The sequence below is a fragment of the Equus przewalskii genome, chromosome 7 (genome assembly GCF_037783145.1).
Source record: "Equus przewalskii isolate Varuska chromosome 7, EquPr2, whole genome shotgun sequence".
NCBI lineage: Eukaryota > Metazoa > Chordata > Mammalia > Perissodactyla > Equidae > Equus > Equus przewalskii.
The window spans coordinates 59,135,848-59,155,796 of NC_091837.1; the positions used below are offsets into that span (position 1 = coordinate 59,135,848).

General features: G+C 56.8%; 1 protein-coding gene across 50 annotated transcripts in view; it reads right to left on the bottom strand.

The window, feature by feature from the left end:
• CELF4 (CUGBP Elav-like family member 4) overlaps positions 1-19,949 on the bottom strand; it is a 305,620-nt gene that overhangs the window by 69,716 nt on the left and 215,955 nt on the right. For 27 of the 50 annotated variants that reach the window (XR_011542690.1, XR_011542689.1, XR_011542691.1 and 24 more), the window contains exon 3: positions 3,290-3,368. Coding sequence is in view for 45 of the 50 variants with exons in the window: in XM_070630049.1 (XP_070486150.1) it covers positions 3,290-3,368 (79 nt within the window). In the remaining 5 variants the exon portion in view is untranslated. The remainder of the gene's footprint in view (positions 1-3,289; positions 3,369-19,949) is intronic. The other 23 variants (XR_011542688.1, XM_070630057.1, XM_070630041.1 and 20 more) reach the window with 1 other exon arrangement.

Sequence of the window (19,949 nt, forward strand, 5' to 3'; positions counted from 1 at the left end):
AGGTGCTTGTGACTGACAGGCAGGGGTTTGAATTCTGGCTCTCCCACTTTCTAGCTGTGTGACCCTGAACAAATTACCTGGCCTCTCTGTGTCTTGGTTTGTACTTTTAAGTGGGGCCAATAACTTGCACTTTCCAAAGTTATTGCAGGGAGTAAACATATTTGTTTAAAGTCCCAGCCCTCAGTAGTGCTCTGTAAACAGCAGCTTTACTGAGAGTGAGTACTCCTGTGCCCAGGAGAGGGAGCGGAGCCCAGAGATGGGGTGCCTGGGCCTGAGCTCATTCTGGGCAAAGCTAGGACTGGGGCCCTGGACCAGAACAAGAACTGCCGTCTTGTGCTCTTTTGGGGAGCTGAGCACCCAGCCAGTCCTTCTTCCTTACACTCGGTGCATTTCAGATACTGTGTCTCTATCCCAACCTCTGGAGGGAAGGCTGGAGCCAAACCCCCACCAGAGAAAAGAGAACTCAGCTCCTGTCCGTCCTGACGGGAGGTTCCTGACAGACGGTGGCCTGTCAGTGCCAGCTAGCAGTTCCTGTCAGAGACGGGAGCCCAAAAGGGAAAAGCCGCCCCTGTTCCCACAGACCTGCACACATGGCACTCCTCCATCCACGCCTGTCCTGGGACCCCTCCTCTGAGTGTAAGCTGATGTGGCCAGCAGATGCTTCTGGAAGCATGAGATTTGGAAGAAGAAGCTGGGACGCTGATGTGACTGCAGTGGGCTATGGCCTCCCTCTGTGGTGGGCGAGGCCAGGGGAAGCCATCCACCTGCCCAACAGCCCAAGGCTCCTGCATGGACATCAAATCCTAGGCAGAAAATCCATCTCTTTGCACTGCTCATGAGCATTCAGGGGAGTGCAGGTAGGGGTCCTGAGGGCACATGTGTCCCATGTCCTCTGGGCCTTTGGGGACTCTGTGTAACCTGGGAACAGTTTCCGGAGCTGGCATGAGGAAAGCCTCGTGGGGCAGATCCCCCCTCTCTTCCTCTGGGGCCACTTCCCTTTCCTGCCCCTCCCTTGTCGTCCCAGCAGAGTCCCAAGTCTTCCCAGCTCCTTCCCATCTTCCGGGCCTTTTCCGTCATGTGCCTCCTCCTCCATCCCATTCCCATCCTGGCCTTCATACCCTTCTCCCCTTCCCACTTCTTTCATCTGTTTTAGTGTTCACCTCTCCCCCACCCCCTCCCCGCAAGAAGAAGTATTTAATGGATATTAAATTATTTTAAACTGACTTTCTTTTTTTTTTTTAAATAGCTTGGTGATAATGCTGACTCAGGATCATCTCACTGTTTAATATTGAATATGCAATTAATAGAGAGATGTTTAGGTTTGGCTCTCTTTTCCCCCCTTTCGACTGCAGGAAGAATAAAAGAGCTGATTAATCTGGTTTGGGGCAAGTGTCAGCGGCTGGAGATATATAGGAGAAAGGAGATGAGGTTAGCAACTCGGAGTCTGAGAGCTACTGCCTCGGAGGCAGGTGGAGGGAGAAAAGGTTTGCCTTACAGCTCCGCACAGCCTTGCTGCGTAGAGGGTTTCCAGATACCCCCCACAGGTTCTGGGGAAAACTGGCTGGACTTTGAGCTGTCTGCTCCACACCAGAGGGACCCCCTGCTCCCCCTCAGGGGCCTCCCTCCTTGGGGCCTTGTTCATGCCACCCCCACTTCTTCTCCAGGTGTGGACACTCCCCTCCTTCAAGGCCAGCTCAGGTGCTACCTCCTTCGAGGTCTCTGGCTGCCCCCACCGAGGGGCCCCCTTCTCTGGGACTGCAGGTGCCACTTCCTGTCGGAGTTACCTGCCTGTACACGAGAGTTTTCTCCCCACCAGGGACAGGGCCCTGGGCTGCATCCTGTCCCTGCTACGCGGACAAGGTGTTACAGGTGAGTCACTGCGTGACGGGGTGACCTGGGGCCCAGGTCCTGCTGGGCCTGCCTCCCGGAGTCAGTCTCTAGGACAGGCTCCTGGCTCTGCCACATGCCACCAAGGAGAAGCCCCGAGTGAGACCATGGCAGGACAGCACTCCCCTCACTGTCTGGCAAGGGCACCTGGCACCGGGTGGACAAGGAGCCTCTGGGTGCAGAGAAGACCAGAGGAACTGACCGCCAGGAAAGGGGCAGGAGCCAGCGAGAGAACAGGTGCGCTTTGCTCCATCTTTACCCCTCGACTGACCCATCTTGACTATCGGGGTCCTCAAGATGGGGAGCCCTCAGGGGGCCCCAGGGAGGTGTGTCTGTGCCCTGGGAGGTGGGGCCCCTTCAGGCAGCACCAAGACACCAGCCAGGCCCTGGTGGGTGGGATTCGAGGCCCGGGTGGGCAGGACCACAGGCCATAAAGGCCTTGTGCCCGGGCCAGGTCAGAGCCCTGCGGGGGCTCAGAGGGCAGTGGCCTGAGTTGGAAGGACCACAGGCCCCAGGGGCGGGCAGACCATCTGTGGCCACACTGTAGTTCCCCCAGGACGAGGATCTTGACTCTGAATTTGCAAGTAATTTTGCCTATTTTACTTTTTACTTTTTGAGGGGAGGGAGAGTGAGGAAGCAATGCCTCAGTGCCTGGCTGAGCCAAGAGGACAGCGACCTGTCCAGGCCCAGGCAGGGAGAGCCAAGGGGCAGAGGGCCGTGGCCTGGGCATGGTGTGGGCATGGGCACCCAGGCCAGAACCCAGGATGGTGGAGGCCTGGCAGAGGAAGCCAGGACCCTGGCCTGGTGGAGCCTCTGTGTGTAGAAGGGGCGGAGCCCTTACTGATAGAGAAGATGGAGGGGGCCCTCGTTTGTGGGGTGAGGCCATGTCCTCTTGCTCTGTCCCATTCCAGATATCTTCCTGTCTGCCTGTATGTGTCTCCAGGATCTTGGCCTCAGGTCCCACCCCTCACAGGCAGCTCTTCTCTGCTCTCCCCCTCTGGCCTGAACCTTCCCAGGCCAGGGCTGCAACCATTTCCTTCCTCCCAGCCAGGCACCCTTTCAACTGGCCAAGTCCCATCACAGTGGGTGTTCCTTGGTGACACAGAGATGGTTGTATCCTTTGGGGTGTCCTAAAGGGGGCAGAAGAGTACCCTGAGACATGCTACTTGTTTAGTTGCAGAAAGGAAGGAACCCCACCAGCCAGCAGACCCCAATCATCTCTGCCTCCCCGCACTGTCCCCACTCCAGTCATCCAGAGCTCCAAAGTCCTGGCCCAACCCCCGGCCCCAAGGTCCCCAGGCAGGCAGGAGGAGGCGGCAGGGAGTCGCTGCATGGCTGCATCAGGGGAGGAAGGGAGGGAGAGGGGTGGGGAGGAGGGGGACAGAGACAAGTGGGCCCTCACGTGAAGGGGGCTGGCGCAGGCAGCTACTACCTCCTCGGCTCTCGCTGTCCGCGGGCTTCACCTGGATCGGCCGGTTCATCTGCAACAGAGCACAGGGGACAGCGTCAGCGCAGACCTGGGGGGTGGGGGTGGGGCAGACACAGCCACTCCCAAAGGCAGACAGGTGTTCACAGGTACATAGGTGCACAGACCATACCCTCGGACATATACCCCCATATACACCCCCACACCCAAGCAGCTGCAAAGTGTGCCTCTTCATAAAGTCCCACCCATCTCCCCTCCCGTGCAGTCCCCAGGGCCCCAGGATTTCAGAAGCGTTTCTCTGGATTGGAGACCCTGTGTGTTCCCTTCCAGCTCTGAGCAACTCTTGCTAATCTGTGATAGCAGAATCTGAGGTCCCCCCCCCGCTGCTCTGTGGCCAGCCCTGGTTCACTGGAGAGACAGGGGGCTTTGCTGAAACAGGCTGGTCTCTGGCCTCAGAATGACTCCTGCCCAGGCTGGGGCATGGCAACGAGTTTCACCCCACCCCATGCCATCTCAGACATGGGCTGTGGGTCCCAGGGTGACTGAGGCACAGGGCCACCCAGCTCCTGGTTGGAGCAGAGCTCAGGGTTGGGACCCTGACTGCAGCCAGAGCTGTCCCCTCGGGGTGTGTAGAGTGGGCACAGCTACCATCTCCCATGGTGTCTGGGTGCCAGGAGGACACCTGGGCACCGCCTGACTCCCCAAGTCTCCCGGCCGCCGGTCTCTTTCGGGGACCTGTTTCAATGCCCCATTCAGGCCACTAGGGGTCTCTGAACTCCAAGCATCCCAGCTCCTCAGCAGCCGTCTTTAATCCTCCCTGCTGCCCAGGGCGCCAGGGTAGGCTCTCCAGCCCTGAGGTCCCAAGATGTTTCAAGCAATAAAAATGGTAGGAATCACACAAATGGAATTGTACTTTGTGTCTTTGCCAGTCTTTGCCTGCCACACATCTCTCTTATCCCTTATCCCTTATCGCATTTCTCTCATAAACACAAACCCCAGGCAAATATTAATACCCCTATTTTATAGATGGAGAAGCTGATGCTGGGCCGCCCATGGCAGGATGAGCCTGGGAACCTGGGTCTGCCAGGGCTGTTTCTGGGCTTCCGTCCTGCACCAGGTGACCTTTTGTTGCCAATTCCCCTGGTGTACGGAGGCTGCACTGGCCAATCACAAGCTTCCTCAGGTTTTCTGGTCTAGGATACGAAGTGAGTTTTGGCTGCGTCAAGACAACTGGGTGGGGGAGTGTGGGTACCCGTGACTCAGCAAGGTGAAGATGAGGCCAGGGGAAGGGCAGAGCCACCGCAAGGAAGGACAGAGGCAGGAGGCAGGACACAGAGCAGAGGAGCGGAGGCACAGGTGGCCAGAGGGGCCAGACGGGATGCTGGGAGCCCATTCACTGAGAGGGGGTCAAATGCCATTGTTTGTCACACAGTCCCCACTTGGCACGCCTTATGGAGTTGAGAGAAAGAAAGGTGCTTTGTATGTAAGCTCTGCCAGCAGATGAGATTGTGGTTTGACAGAAACCTCCAACCACAGAGACATAATGAAGTTCTCAGCTCCAGCTCCATTTAGGGGGCGTTGGCTCCCCTAAAAGCCCCCGCCCTTTCCAGTTCTTGAGCGAAGGGTCCAGGAGGCCGAGCAGGCTTCTGGCTAGGGGAGAAAGGGCTCCAAGGGGAGCCAGGGTGCTCCTGGTTTCCCGCCCAGGACTTTTTGGGACTCAGCATCCAACCCTTTTCCAGATTGTCCCTCCCCTCCTGGAACACCCATTCCTCCTGGTCTCCCCGAAACCTGTAACATTCTCCTACCCTAGAAAGGCCCCAACGACTGACCTGGACCTAGTTCTGGCCATTGTGTTGTCTTGGGTATATTCCTACAACCCTCTTGCTTATGTAATTGTCAGAGTGCTCTGAGGTGGGGATTATTATCGCTCTTGCCGACGAGGAACCAAAGCTCCGAGGGGCAGCCGCTCCGGGATTCAGCAGTGCTAATGATGCAATGGCCTTTCTATATTTTATTTCATTTGACCTCAGATACTCTCGAAGGAGGGGACCCAGGGAGGAAGTCATTGGGGAAAATGTCCGCATGGCAATGGGAGTTTGGGGCCAGGTTCCTTGGGCTAACAAATCAAATACATCTTCTTCAGCCTGGCCCCCTAAATCTGACCCCACCCCTCTAGGAGTATAGCCATACACTGCTACACCTACAGGAACACGGACAGATGCTGCATAGGTTATATTGTTAGATCATCGTAACTTCCTCTATAATGCATGCAAATAGAGTATCTTTAACTTTAACCAAGGAAGTGGACTTTCAGAGAGGTTAAGGAACTAGCCCAAGGTCACACAGGTGGTAAAGGGTGATATCAAGATGAGCCCAGGACTCTTGACACCTGCCTACATATTTAGGAGATGCTGGGAATCAGGCGTGAGGGGCTTGAGGATGGTCCAGGAAAGGTCAAAGCAGAAGTGCGGGGAGCAGGGTGCCGGATGGGAGAGTCAGGCTTTCTCAGCAAGGAGGGGGAGGAAGGTGTGGCTGAGGAGGGGCCAGCAGAGGTGTGTGAACCCGGGCCAGCTGGGCTCTGCTGCTGTGGAGATGAGGGAGTGAGTGAGGCTGCGTGGAGGCCCCACCCCTGGGGCCAGAGCATGCCCAGGCAGACCTCAATGCTTAGGGGTGGTGTCGAGAGGAAGGGCAGGGACCACTGGGAGGAGTCCTCCCCTGGCACCTTGTTTCTGCGTCCCACGGCCAGTCTTCTGTACGTGCGAGAGGTTAGGATGAGTCCTGTGGATTGACAAGGGCTGGGGAAGAGCTGTTTCTGCTACGATGGGGCCCATTTCCATGGTAAATTAAACAAGGCAAATGGAATCTCCTTGTGCGTGGAGCCTTCTGCCCCGGGGGGCACCCCACCCTCAGGCAGCCAGCCACTGTCCCACTGTCCTTGGTACCTGAGCATTCGTGAATGCTCTGCTCTAGGCTCACAGAGCAGGGCCTGATCCTCCCCAGCACCCCACCCCACCCCAGGCCTCCCTGAGCAGGCCATCCCTGGAGCGTGCTCCCTGATCGCCATGACTCGACACTAGGCTCCAATTTGACTGCGGGCTTCCCAGAGATGGATGCAGGGTCTCATCCAGCCTCCTGCCTGTCCTCAGCCATGGGCTGGGCCCCCACGGGGTGCTCTAAACAGACTGGTGGAGCGGAAGTGAATTGGTTCCCATGGACCTGTGGCTCCTGGGGCCATTTTTCATGTCTCATTATGATCTAGGGATGGTCAGTGTCCAGACAGCCTTTGCGGGGCTGTCAGAGAGGTGCCGGGCTAGATGGAGAGATAAAATACGGCCCTGTGCTTTCTTAATTCTCAGCAGAAATAAAGTGTCAGGCTCAGTTGGGAAGATTTCCCAGCTGAAGCAGGCTCTGTGCAGATGCCTCGGGCCTGAAGGGAGATCTCCCTCCCTCGGCCAGTGTCTCTCTTCCCTGTTCCAGACTCTGGCCTTGTCCAGCCTCGCCAACGCCTGGTCCTGCCTTGAGGAGGGAGCAGCGGACAGAGTGAGCCTGTTCTGGGGACAGGAGGCCGAGCCAGGCTACAGAGATGGCCAGTCAGAAGGAGAGGGACATCGAGGAAGAGGAGAGAGGATAATGGGGAGGAAGGTGGGAGGGGAAGTTGCCATCTCCTTTCCTTATTCTTCTAACTCTGCACCCTCTGACCCTGGCCATGGCCTCAGGACTACTTAGGCGCCAGAGTGTCCCTTGCAGGTGAACATCATGCCTCAAGGACGCTGGAGCCCACTTCTTAGGGCTTTTCCGTTCCCCATCTTCTGCTTGTCTGTGCAGCCGTATCTCTCAGCCGCTGTGTCGTCCTTGAGGAGGGCCTGGGGCTGGAGGCAGTGGGGGCCTGTGCTGGGCTACAGGCGCCTTCCTTGCTGATTCTCTTTCTGAGGTATCATCAGTGTACCCTGTCCCCTTGTGGCCTTCAGCTCTAGTTGTGCCTCCAGGTGCCTGGAGCGGGGTTTGGTGCTCTAGGGCTGCCTTCCCTGGGGTCAGAAGGAGCTCCCTGAAGCCACCCTGCAGGCTTCTGGGGTCAGTCCTCTGGGGATACCACTAACTGTTGTCGACTGTGTTTCTGCTTCCAGCCCGGGGCCCCCTCAGGGGGAGTGAGGGGTCCTGGCCCAGGATTGGGGCCCTCCCTGCTCCCTACCACAGCAGAGGGCCTGCGGGCGGTGACTCCTTCCCTCCCAGGCCCCTTCTGCTCGGGCTCTGCCTCCCCTCCCCCTCCCCATCTCTGCCACTTTTTGCATCAACACATATCCATGCATTAAACAAGACATTCCATTAATTTCTTCATCATCATAACTTAAGCTGGGACATACCCTTTAAATATTCATTCAGCTATGAAAACTGGGCATTAAAATTTTAATAATGTCAAGCTCATTTGAACCAGGCTCCTTGGGGACGATTACGATACAATTAGAATAAATACGATGATTGAGCTGGTCCAAAGGCTTCACCTGTCCATCCAGCGTGGCTCCCCGCGCAAGGAGAGGCCTGTGGCCAGTGGGCAGACAGACAGACTGACAGACAGGCCAGCCCAGCTCTTTGTTGACTCCTCTCCCCCTCCCACCTCCCCTCCCTCCCTTCTCTGCTGCTGGCTGCCACCTTTACCTCCCACAGGTGTCTGCAGGTCTCTGCCGCCCCCTGTGGGTCGGGGTGCAGGGCGCCCCTTCTCTATCTGCAAAGATGGCCTTGATTAACCCCAGTGGCTCCAGTCACCCCTTTCCTTTCCTCCTGGTGCAACCCAGGCTATGCCCCTGGGCTTGTTCCTGTGTGAGAGCCATGTCCCTCTCTGTGTGTCTCCTCTCCCCGACCCTGCACGGGGCTCCCTGAGGCTGGCATGAGCATCCCACCAGAGCTGGGCCAGCCTGCAGAGGGGGCTGCTGGTCCCTGAGTGCCCAGATGTGTTCTGCCACCAGACCGGGAAGAGTCTGTCTTCACCTGGCTTCCCTTCTGCTGCAAACACCTTCCTGAGGGCTGGCGTGGTGGTGTGAGGGGGCTGTGTCCCCTGGATCCCTTACTGCCTGACACCTGCCTAAGCCAGTGCTGGTGAGAGCCCTGGGGAACGTCCACTGGTGAGCTCACCCTCCCTCACTGGGGATAGCCTCCCTGCCTGTGGGATCACTGCCCACTCCCCCAAGCTAGGCTCTCCTCCCTGTCTTCTCAGGCACTGAGCCCTCTGCTTCACACCCGGCCCCAGTGAGGCTGACCCAGAGCTGCCTCAGAAATACAAAGACCTGGAAAGTTCCCTGTCACTCCTCACTGGCCATCCAAGCCCTCCTCTTACAATAAGACTTCCTCTTACAATAAGACTTATTCTTACAATAAGACTGGTTGTCTCTTAGCCCCCTGGTCACACATGGCCCTGTACTACTGCTGTCTCTCTCTTCTCTTGTGTGCGTGTGTGTGTGTGCCTGCATGTTTGCACATACTTAAGTGGTCTTGTGTGACATCACAGTCACTTTCAAAGACCTCCTTTGGGTTGGGTTTGGGATTAAACGAGACAAGGGGGGAACTGGTGCAGGGGAGCACAGTAGGCTCTCAACCGACGTCAGCCTCCACGTTGTTTTCCAATCTGTGGCCCAGAAATGCCTTAGGAAGGTCTGGACCACGTCCTGCGCGGCGCCAAGAAAGGGGGGTGGTGGTGGATGGCTGGGGTGGCAGAGATTATTGTGGTGGCCTGGGGGGACAGCCAGAGTGCTCTCCAGCTGGAAGCTGAACCCCCAGATGTAATTCCAGGGTGGGTGTGCAGATCTCAAGGCTGAGGGGCTTTTCTGGCTCCTTTTGGGGTGTGTGAGTGGTACCAGCTCCCTGCTCATCAGAAGGGCCCGCATCTCCCCAAGCTGTCAAGGAGTGTGGCCATGCTATGTGGCTTCTTCTCTTGTCCAAATCTGCAGCCTTCACCGGAGGCAGCTCTTATCTCCATTTCCGCCCACCCACTCCCTCCCGGATGCCCTCATCAGGAGCCAGGCTCCTGCTTCTCATTCATCCCCGCTGTTTGTTCTCATCTCCCGAGAGAACTCCGCTTTTACACTGAACGTCCCCCACTACAGCACACATGATGGTCGCGGAAGCGGGGAAGCAGCAGACCCTGCATGCCGGGGCCCTCCGGGACGTCTGTGCCCCAACCCCAGCGGCATCGCTGCTCTGGGAAGAGAAACATAATTTGCAGGGCCCCTTGTTCAAAAAGCAAGGAAAAAAGCATCGTTAAAGCACTAAAATGTAAAGCTTTTCCTTTCTTCCACGGTCTCTCTCTTTCTCAACTTGTCATGGTATTTTTATTTGCTATTTGATGTCGTTTTAAGTAAAGAAAAATATAAATTTTAAATTATGAGCATGGATTCTACCATTCATCTTTATTTTGTGTGATGCCAGTTTTAAATGCAAATATCAGAACACTGAACTCCTATGCAGAATCACCAAAATTGCACCGTTTGTTTTTTGTGGCTTGTGCTGGGAGGGTGCCTTGAGCTGGCCAGGGGAGACAAACACGAGCCAGACTCAGGAAGGTTGGAAGGAAGAGAGAGGGTCCCCTCAGGTGGGGAGACCCTCACAGATACCCAGAGCCCCACCCCGCAACACGATGGTGGGGGCAGCTGGGGCCCAGGGACTGCTGGGTGCCTCCTTCCACTGACCAAGGGCTGACACACTGCAACCCAGCTGAGGGTGGGCCCTGGGAAGTCAGGCCAGCCTTCACCTCTGCCCATAGGCTCCCCCTACCCCAACCCACAGTGGACAGGTGACCCTTAAGAGTATTGTAAATGCTATGCCAGGGATGCGTTAGGTACCTGGGCAAGAGGCTCACCCCGGTTATGACATGGCCTCTGAAGGCCAGCCATATGTGCTACAGCGCTGCCAGCCTGGGCTACCAAAGGATGAGTGAGCCCTCCCCTCCCCTCCCCTAACCTGCACTCAGGCCACTGCTGGTTGGCGCAGAGGGCAGGCTGATGGCATGTGGGGCCCAGGACGTGCGTGGATTGGGCAGGTGGTGGGTGGCAGAACCTCGCAGAAACAAAGACCCCAGGCCCTCTACACGTGCTCCTTCATCTCACAGACTTCACTTACGAAACACAAGTTCAAAGATAAAATTTTAAGAATTTCAAGATGGCGACTGCAAGAGCACCAAACCCCAAGCCTGGGACCCTTTGAGTGTGGGGCCCCAAGTGACCACACAGGTTGCACACCCATGAAGCTTCCCCGAATATGATGCCTTCCTGGGTCCCCAACACCTTGGAAGTTGATCTCCATCCACCAGCTCCAGGCATCCGCGTTTCCTTGACCATCAGGTGTTTTCAGCATTGCTCAGGTCTGTGCACAAGCTCTAGCCACAGAGAGAGCATGGTGGTGAGGAAGCAACCAAATGAGAGGACTGAGAAGAGAACTCATCACGCAGGAGATGGTGGGGGCCCTATGGGGGCGCTCTCCAGCGACTCTGCCCTCTGCCAGGACTTGGCCTTCATGGCATTTAGCAAATCATAATTAACAAATTAATTAATAGAGAAATTATTTGTTTAAAGCCCCAGCAGGGCGGATTCTGAATCAGTGCCCTGTTGGATTCCCAGGGCTGTGCATAGTAGGCCCTCAGTAACCTGGGAATGAGAGAATGAACCCTGCCCAGGGCATCTGCAGTCCCCTCGTGAGAAGGGAGTGCAGGGGAACGGCAGAAGCGGCGCACATTATTTGTAGCTTGTTGTAAATATAGTAATGTTTTAATTACCTCCTTAATAAATTGCATATGGCTCATTCTGTCGAGAGGGGTTAGAAATTCAAGGAATCCCGTCTGTTGTCATCATAAAGTTCTGACTCAAGGACACCCCAATAGTTATTGCAGAGTGACACCTGTCTTGGCTGGAGTCCCTGACCACTGCTTAGACTCCGAGGCTCACCCTGGCCAGCCCATAGGCGGCGCCCTTCCTGGGGTATGAGGCGCAGACCCCAAGGCTGCCTGTGGGTGCAGCAGCTCTGCTTCCCTTTTCTGCCTGGCTCCCTCTCATGCCTCCCCTCAGGTCTCAGCTTCCTCCTTGGCCTTGCAATCTAAATTAGGCGTCCCTTCAAGCTCCCCACTCTTTCCTTCCTTGCCTGGCCACAACTTGGGATGGTTATGGACCATTATGGTCACAAATTTGTGGTTTTATTTGTTCAATGTTTGTCTCCTCTTTAGGAGTGAAAGCCCACACCCATTTTATTACCACTGCACAACCAGAACCCAGTGTGGCACCTGGCACACAGTAGGTGGTCAATAAATGCTCGCTGACCAAATGGATGACTGAATCCTCTCTTGTGCCCCATCACCAGCAGTGTTCCCTCCTGCCTCAGCCACGCCCCTGCAGCAGGAGTGTCCAGAGGCCAGAAATGGTCACCTGCGGGGCAACCCTGTTTCCAGCCGAGAGAGAAAGGCTCTTTCATCATCCCACCTCCAGCAAAGTGGCGTTGTTGTACCTTCGGATTAGGAAGGGTTTACTGAGGCAGCGATCAACATTTAGAGAGACAGCCAGTGAGTGCAGACCAGACAGAAGAACCGAGGTTATTGTTAAAATATGCAAATCCAAAGCCCATTGAAATGCAAACCCTCCAGATAAGATTTTTAATAAATCTACTTCTGCGCCTACTCCCCACTCGGAAGAGGCCATCTGATGCTTGTTGGGGCAGGACGCACCCTGGCATGTAGGCCCTGTCAGCTCTTCACCCCTCTCCACAGTTAGACTAGCCGGCTAGCAACTGCCCCTGGGTGGGGCAGACTGCCAGCCAACAAACTCAGCCTGTCCCTTGGCAAAGTACCGAGGTCACCTCTGGGTCACCCACAGAGACGTCTCACCCTCTCCCCGTGCTGGCTGCAGGGCCCCCTCCCTTTCCAGCCTTCACCTTTATCCTCGCCTCCTCTCATAACTATCTAAAGAGTAGAGTCCTAAGCCTTTGTGTCCTTCTCCAGCAAGCCCTTGGTGATTGGGTCCCCCCAACCACACCTGTCACTTTGCAAGTCATCGCCTCTGGACTCACTTTGGTCTGCTGCTGTCAAAGGTGGCCCTCAAGGGGATGGAGAAAAGGCGGCTGAGAAGCATCACAGGCGCCCGACTGTCTTAATAACATGAGTGTGACCCAGCCCCGGCCTGGGCCTGCTGGCTTCGAGTCAGGATATGAGAGTGTGTGGAGCTGCATGGGCTGTAGCCGTGTGCCTGGATAGGGACTGGGAGGCATCAATGACCATGGCAGGGGACAGTTAGCAAATCTTTCCCAAGCTCTGGACCTTGCGCTGACCATATGACGTGGCTTATGTTCTTCAGTCCTCTCTGAAACCAAATGAACCAGGTGAGCAAACTCATGGGGTGGGGAAGCTATGGACATGGGATAGGATATGGGGGGTGGGCATTCAGGGGCAGGACAAACCACAGAAGACCAGCGTGAGTTGAGGGAAGGGCCAGCAGGGTGCCAGAGAGCGTGAGGAAAGTCTCGGAGTGTAAGTGCACCGGCAGGTCAGGCGGAGGCAGGGGGACCTGGAGCTGCCCTTGGAGGGTCAGAGCTTGGGCTGTGGGCAGTGGTGTCCTCTGTCTGTTTTTGGCAGAGAAGACATTCCACGAAGGCCAGGTTCAGAGAGAGCAAGGGGGCGGCTGCATGCACAGGAGAACGGAGCCCTGTTGGGAGAGCCTGAGAAATGCCGGCTGAATGTTTAGATCTGGAGTGGCTGACATTATCTTGGTACCTGGTCCCCTCCCCATCTGTGGGAAGACAGCAGTCTAGGGCTTGTGCATAGAATGGACTGGAAGGATTGAAGTAAAATTTCCCCAGTTTTAATGCTTGGTTCCAGACTGACCCCTAGCCCCAGCCCCAGCCTGGCCTTGTGTGCCTTCTACTCAGAAGGGGCCCTGGGGGAGAAGGTAGTCAAATCCTAGCATACTGAACGGCGGGGGCTGGCAGGCGTGTGCTGCCTGAGCTGGCTGGCGCTCCAGACACGGTGGGGTGGGGAGCTCTGTGCCTGCGATGAGGAGGCGGGGTGGGGCGCGGAGCTCAGTCCCTGCAGCCCCCTTTGCAGCCCGAGCAGCTTCCTCGGTCCAGCCCCCACAAACAGGCCCCTGGCAGTTGCTATGCAACAGGCTGCTCTGCCCGGCAGTGTCCAGCAAACAGCGGAACAGCAGGCGGCAGCGACGAAGCCTATTGGTGGGGCTGCCTGGGGCTGCCCCCTCCTCTTCTCTCTGCTTTTCTCTCTCTCTCATCCCTCTCCAAGCCTCCATCCTCTCCTTGATCTCTGGAATCTAAGTTTACAGAATGCTTTCCCCTCACCCACAGGGCAGGGGGTGGTTGGCACAAAACAAAGGAGGTGCCCCCTCGCGGGGGTGGGGGGGGGGGAGGTGGGAGGAGCTGGTCAAAGGTCTCTTCTGCTGGTTTCCAGGAGGCAGGGACTCCCAGGTCAGCTTTTCGGTTCCTCCCCCCTCCACTGCAATGGGGTTGGGGTTTGGGGGCCATCTCTGTGAGTAGATGCTTCTCCGGGCTGTGGCAGGTAAGGTGGACTGGGCGGATGCTGTGAAAACTCGCCGAGATGGAATAGCGCAGTGGAACTCATGCGCCCCTACCTCCCAGTCAGGGCGCCCTCAAGGCCACACGCCAAGGGCAATCTGACTCTTTGTCTCCAAGCCCCATGCCCGTCTCACCCGTTCCCGCCAACACCCCAGGGTTACCCTGGCAAGGGTGGGAGGACCCTTGTGGTCCTAATTAAGATCCGCTGCCGTGGAAACCAAGCTTATTAGCCTGCGCGGCCAGGCTGGGTCGCCAGCCCTCTTCGGGGTGGGGGATGTGCGATTTTTTTTTTAAACAGCAGTGGATAACTCTGGATGAAACAAGCCCTGATGTAGCTGGGAGGCTGGAATTTCAGTCCCAGCTCTGCCATATCCTTGCTTATACGCGATGGGGCAGTTACTCGACCCCTTAGAGTCACATTGCCTATGGGGGGGCGGGGGGGGTGCGGCGGCGAGGCGAAAGGGGACCGGAGGGGAAGGATTAAACTTGACAGCTCAGGTGAAGCTCTCAGCAGGAACCTGGCACCTCGGAAGTGCTCCATAAGTAAGCCGCAGCTCTCCTCTGCCTCCTTCGCCCCTCCCCTCCTCTCCGCCCCCCCCCCCCCCCCCCCCCCGCCTCCTCTCTTAGTGGGTATTGCCATGATTTTGAGGGAATAGCTAACATTTGATTGCTCTCACTCCCACCCCCTGGGCACTCTTTTGGACTCTACTGAACTGAAAAGATTGGACAGCCTCTGGGAACAGCTGAGACTGGGGGTGGAGGAGGCCATGCTCTCCTGAGGCAGGCACACCCTGAGCTCAGGGACTTGTGGACCCCTCATAACCCCAAATTTCTCTTCCACCAGCTCTGGCGCCACCCTCTCTACCTGGCCTACCAAGACTAGAGCCTATTGCTTTGTGCATTCACCCATCCCTCCATCCATCCAATGCTTATTGAACATCCGTGTGTGCCAGGCCCAGTTCTCTGCCTCAAGGATGGCACAGCAAACCTGACCGACGTGGCCCTGCCTCCAGGAGCTCACCACCCAGTCTGCAGAAGGGCCTGCTGAAATGGTGATCAACCCACCCTCCCTGGGCCCCAGCCTTGAGCTGTGCCTTCTGCCCTCAGGGCAGCAGCAAAACCAGTTCTCCAAATGTCAAGCCACACAGCTCTGCACGTGGCAGGGACCAGCCACCCAACTTGGGTGGAAGTCCCTTCCTCAGCTCCCACGGGCGGCTCTTCAGTATTTGCTCACACACTACAGTGGTGGGATTGGGAGTTCCTTCCTAAACCCGCGCTCGTCAGTTCTGGTGATGAGAGAGGATGCGTTTCCAGCCCAAACCCACCTCCTCTTGTTTCTCCTCATCTGTGCTGGTGACAGAGCTCCACAGGGCAAGTCAAGCCCATCTCCCAAGGCTGCCTGGAGCTATTCGGACCTGAGGTTCAGTTTCTTCCATCAAAACATGCTCACAGCCCTCCCCTCACCGCGGTGTTTCTGGGCCCTTCCTTGAGAGCTCACACCTGACTAGGGCCCTTGGCTGTGGGGCTCTGGGCCTCACGGTGGGGGGGGGGGGGTGTTCCCTCTAGCTGGGTCTGACCTTTCCCAGCCCACAGTGGGACCACCACCTTCCTGATTTAGACTCTGAGCCTCTTAACACGCTGAGTGGGTGGGACTGAGAAGGGGAGAGGGCCCCCTGGCCCTGGAGGTTGGACAGGGACCCTCATCTGTATTATCCAGGCCCTCTCTCCCTTCAGTCTGTCCCTGAGTCAGATGCTCTGAGTCCTCCCCCACCACCCCCGCCCTCCCAGGCAGCCTGGGGACTGTGGACCCTGTTGCCAGGCTGAGCCGCCTCCGTGACCAGGAGAAGGGACGACTTGCCTTCCTCATCATCCTCCCTCGACTGGGACCCCTCCTCCCTGTCCCAGGCTCAGTCATAGGCCAGGAGAGAGAGTCCCCAGGCAAGTTAGAGGAAACAACAAACCCCCACCAAGTAAGTGACAAATCTAGAGGAAATTGCTCTTAATCCTCACACCACAGCCTGATGGTGCCGGCCAAGCGCAAACCTGAGTCATCCCAGAAATGGCACCGACATTTGCTTTTTGGAATTTGTTTTGTCTCTGGGCTTTAGATTTAATCATTCTCTCTCTCTCTCTCTCTCTCTCTCACCCCCTCCCTCCCTCTGCCCCTTGCTCTCTGTTTTCTAATAGGAGGCTGCACCGCCAGCTCGTCCAAGTCTGTTTTCCTGGCATTAATTAACACAGCTCTCCAGCCTCCAACAGGCTAAATGATGAATCAGGTTAAATTCCAGACAACAGCCGCACACCGCCATCAATTAGCCATCTCCGGGGCAGCTTCATTAATAAGCATCGATCATGGCCCTCCTCCTGGAACAGGCCAGGGTCTCTGGGTCACGGGCACTGCCCAGGAGTGTGTCAGGCTTAGGTGTGAGTGTCATCGTGTGTGCGTGGGGGCTGGAGTGCATGGTGGGGAGGGGGCATGAGAGTGCAAGATGTGGGTGTGTGGAGGGAGTGGGTGACTGGGAATGTGTGGTGTGTATTGTAGGTGTGAGTGGGTGTGTATGTTTGTATGTGTGTCTGTAAGCATGTGCGGTGTGTGTGGGGTGGCTGTGGTGTGTACATACCACACACTGTGCTGTGTGCTGTGTGTGGGGTGGGGTGTTGGAACGCACAGGTTCGTTCTCCATGCTGGTGCCCCGCCTTGCCTCCACTTTGCCCTCTTCTGCTTCTCTAGCGAATTCCCTGCCATCCCCTACCTGTCAATCCCTGTCCCCTGAACACCAGCTTCTCCCAGGAGCTGCTGGCCCCTTACCCTCTCCTACGCCTCCTCTTCTCTTCAACTGGCACTCCCACGGAGGCAATTCCAGAATCCCCATTGCCATTCCCCTCTTTCCCTGTCACATTCTGGATGCTCTTGGTCACTCTCCTCGGCTGTCCCACAGGTATGCATGACCTCCAGCCCAAAGCCTGACTCCCTCTGTGGTTTGTCTGGCTTCAGGAACGTCACTGCCACCGCCCAATGGCCAGGCTTATACACTCCAATACGTTCTGTGCCCCCAGGTTGCACTCCAACTCTATTCCAAGCACTACCGTCCTCTGATTGTCCCCTCATCCTGCCTCGTGCCACATTCTTTGCAGGAAGCAGGATGCTTCAGAACCATGAGCCGCCCCCGGGAGCCCCTGAGGGACTCTCCCTGCCCCAGGATAAAGCCCACCTCCTCACACGGGGACAAGGCACCCCTGGTCTGGTGGCCGCTCACCTCTCCCGGCTGCATCCCCGTCCCCTCCCTCTGCCCCTGCAGGGCGCCCTGCCGGGTTGCGCCCCCTAACGGCCGCGGCACTGGCTGCGTTTCTCCCTCCTTCCTGTCCTTTATCCTGCGTCCTTCAGCACAGCCCCCGCTAGACATGTGATGGTGCCGGGTAGGTGACACCTCGGTGGGAGCATTTTCCAAAGCCTGCCTTAAAGGGGTGGCTGGAGTCACCCTCAGATCCTTTCCCAGAGAGCCGTGGGCCCTGGGCGCAGGGGCGCGAGTGGGGACGGACATGGCCTCCGAGGCGGCCACCAGTGGATCACCTCCTTAAAGGTTAATTAAGAATCTGAAGCCGGACGGCGTGGTGCGGCCGGGGACGGCGGATGCGGCGTCTCTCCAGACCATTAAACACTAATTAGGTTTGGAAAGTCTATCGAGCTCCCGAGGTCTCGCCGAGGCAGGCGCTGGCCCCCAGGTGCCCTTCGAAATGCCAGAGCTGTCACCTCCGACCCCCAGCAACCTGCGGGTCCGGCCCCGCGATCCCGGGCTTCGGGCGAGTCCCGCTTCAGTTCTCTCCATCTCTGTCCCTCCCGGGCCTGGCCGCGTCACCGCTCTCCCGGCTTGGTGGCCTGGCGGTGTCCCTCGGCCAGACGGATGCCGTCCTCCTCCCCGCAACCCTTCCCGATCCTGCAGCAGCCTCGCCTCTGTCTCTGTTTGCTCCTCAGGGGCCTGGAGGCGCTGATCAGAGAGGGGCTGGTCCCGGGTCTGGTGGACAGGAAGCTGACGGCGGACGCAGAGCTGGCCTGGGCCCCGGTGTCCCCGGAGGCAGGGAGAGAGGAGGATGTGGTGGAGAGGCTGGGGAGCCCCACGCCCCCTCCTCGGGATTCTCTCCACATTTGGAGCCCCATTTAAGGCTCCTTCCTGATGTCCCGGCCTCAGAGCTTCCTCGGGGCTGAACTCTGCCTGCGCCCTCACAAAGGCCATCCGCCATCAGCCTCTCTGGTCCCCAGAGGCCTGGCCCTCCCCAGGCAGCCGCTCTTTACCAGGGTGTGATCTCATTCCCTGCTGCTGAGTTCAAGTGCAGCCAGGAGAAAGCTGGCTCACTGCTTCCCTCCTCCCTTCCCCTTAAACCGCGCCTTGTTCTAAGAGGACTAAGGAGAAAATGCCCTTGTGAGGAGGCTCCCTCAGTTACCCCTGCTTTACCCGCCAGTGGGCAGGAACGCAGGTGGGGGATCCTTGGAAGTCATTTTTCCACCATTCCCATGCCCCCATCTTTAGCACAAATGGCTTGTCACTTGTTTGTCACTTGCTAGAGTGAAGACTTTCCAGTCAGTGACAGAAGAATGCTCAGGTCCAATTCTCCAGGAAGAGGGACCGTTCCACCCATTTCTAGGTCACCCCGTGTAGGATTCTCGGCTCAGTTCTAGAAAAGTCGTGAGGTAGAAATAAGTTTATCTCCAGTACTTGCTGCAATGCCCGCCTGCAATTTACTCTGACCCCCTGCCCCATATTTGTGACAAATACGTCTGAAAAACCATCATTGTCACCATCACCTTGTCACCATCACTATTATTGTCACCATCACCGCCACCACTACATTTTATAAACTGAATAGGATATGGCTTAACTCAAAGGGGTGTTGCTAAAGGTGGAATTCTGGATGCTGGGATAGGCAGAGGAGATGTTTTTGGTGAGGTGGAACCTTCTTGGGGCCCCTCACACCACATGGCGCGAGCAGCACCCTACAGCCTTTCCACATCTACACCAGGCTACGTGATGTCATGGGAACTGCACAACTGGCTCTGCCATGACTAGCGTGACCTTAACTTAGTCACTTTGCCTCTCTGAGCTCCAGTTTCATGGACCTGAAAGTGCAGCACAGAATTCTCTACCATCACAGGGTAGTGTTGTGAGCAGCAGGTAAAACCATGTGGGCAAAAGTGGCCAAGATCTGGACTGATACACGTTAATTTGCTTCCTTCCATCTTCCTCTTCAGACAATGCCCTGCACCCCGATTCCCCCCAATGAAGGCTGGGAAAGAAGATGGGCAGTATCCCAACCATTTGGGTCCCCGCACCCACCATGGCCCCAGGCCCTAGGGTCTGCGTCATCCTCTGACAGGCAGGGCGGAAGTAGGCCTGTGGGCACAGGAGGCGCAGCCCAATTTTACAAGCACAGAGTATTATGATTGCATTGATTTCCATCATAAATCATATTTCCTATCTTCTGCCTCGCTCTCCCACGTGCCCCAAGTTAAGCCTTGGTATTTTCTTTAGCTGCTGCCACTGTCGAGCCTGGAGATGATATTAGGATAATGATGATAAATTTTACCCTGCTGCCAAGCCACTCCCTCAGCATGGGGAGGGGGAGTGTTTGTCCCCCAAATGGATCCCTTTACTGGAAAGTGGGACTTCTGCTGGGCCTGGGGGAGGGTGCTTACCTGAGCTGGGCTCTGAGGGTCCTGGCACCTGGATAAGTGTGCATGTGTGTGCCTGTGCATGAAGTCGCATGTGTGCAAAGGCTTGGAAGTTTCTGTGGGTATATTTCGTGTGCAGACCTGGTTATGCTGCTGCCAGTGAATGAACAGACAGGAGGAAGTGCGGAGGGAGGGCTGAGGGGAGAGGGCCTGCACAGAGCTTCCCGGGGTGCAGCCACCCCTGGCCTTGGGACTCCCAGTGATGTGGGACTCTGTGTGTCCCACTGTTCTCCCATACAGGGCATCCCACAGTCACCCTCATGCCGGTGCCTGGGGTTGCATGGTGTGTCAGCACACATTTCCCTACAAACCCTGGGCCCAGAAATGCAGTCTATTCCTGGGGTGAGGTGTCCATTCTGA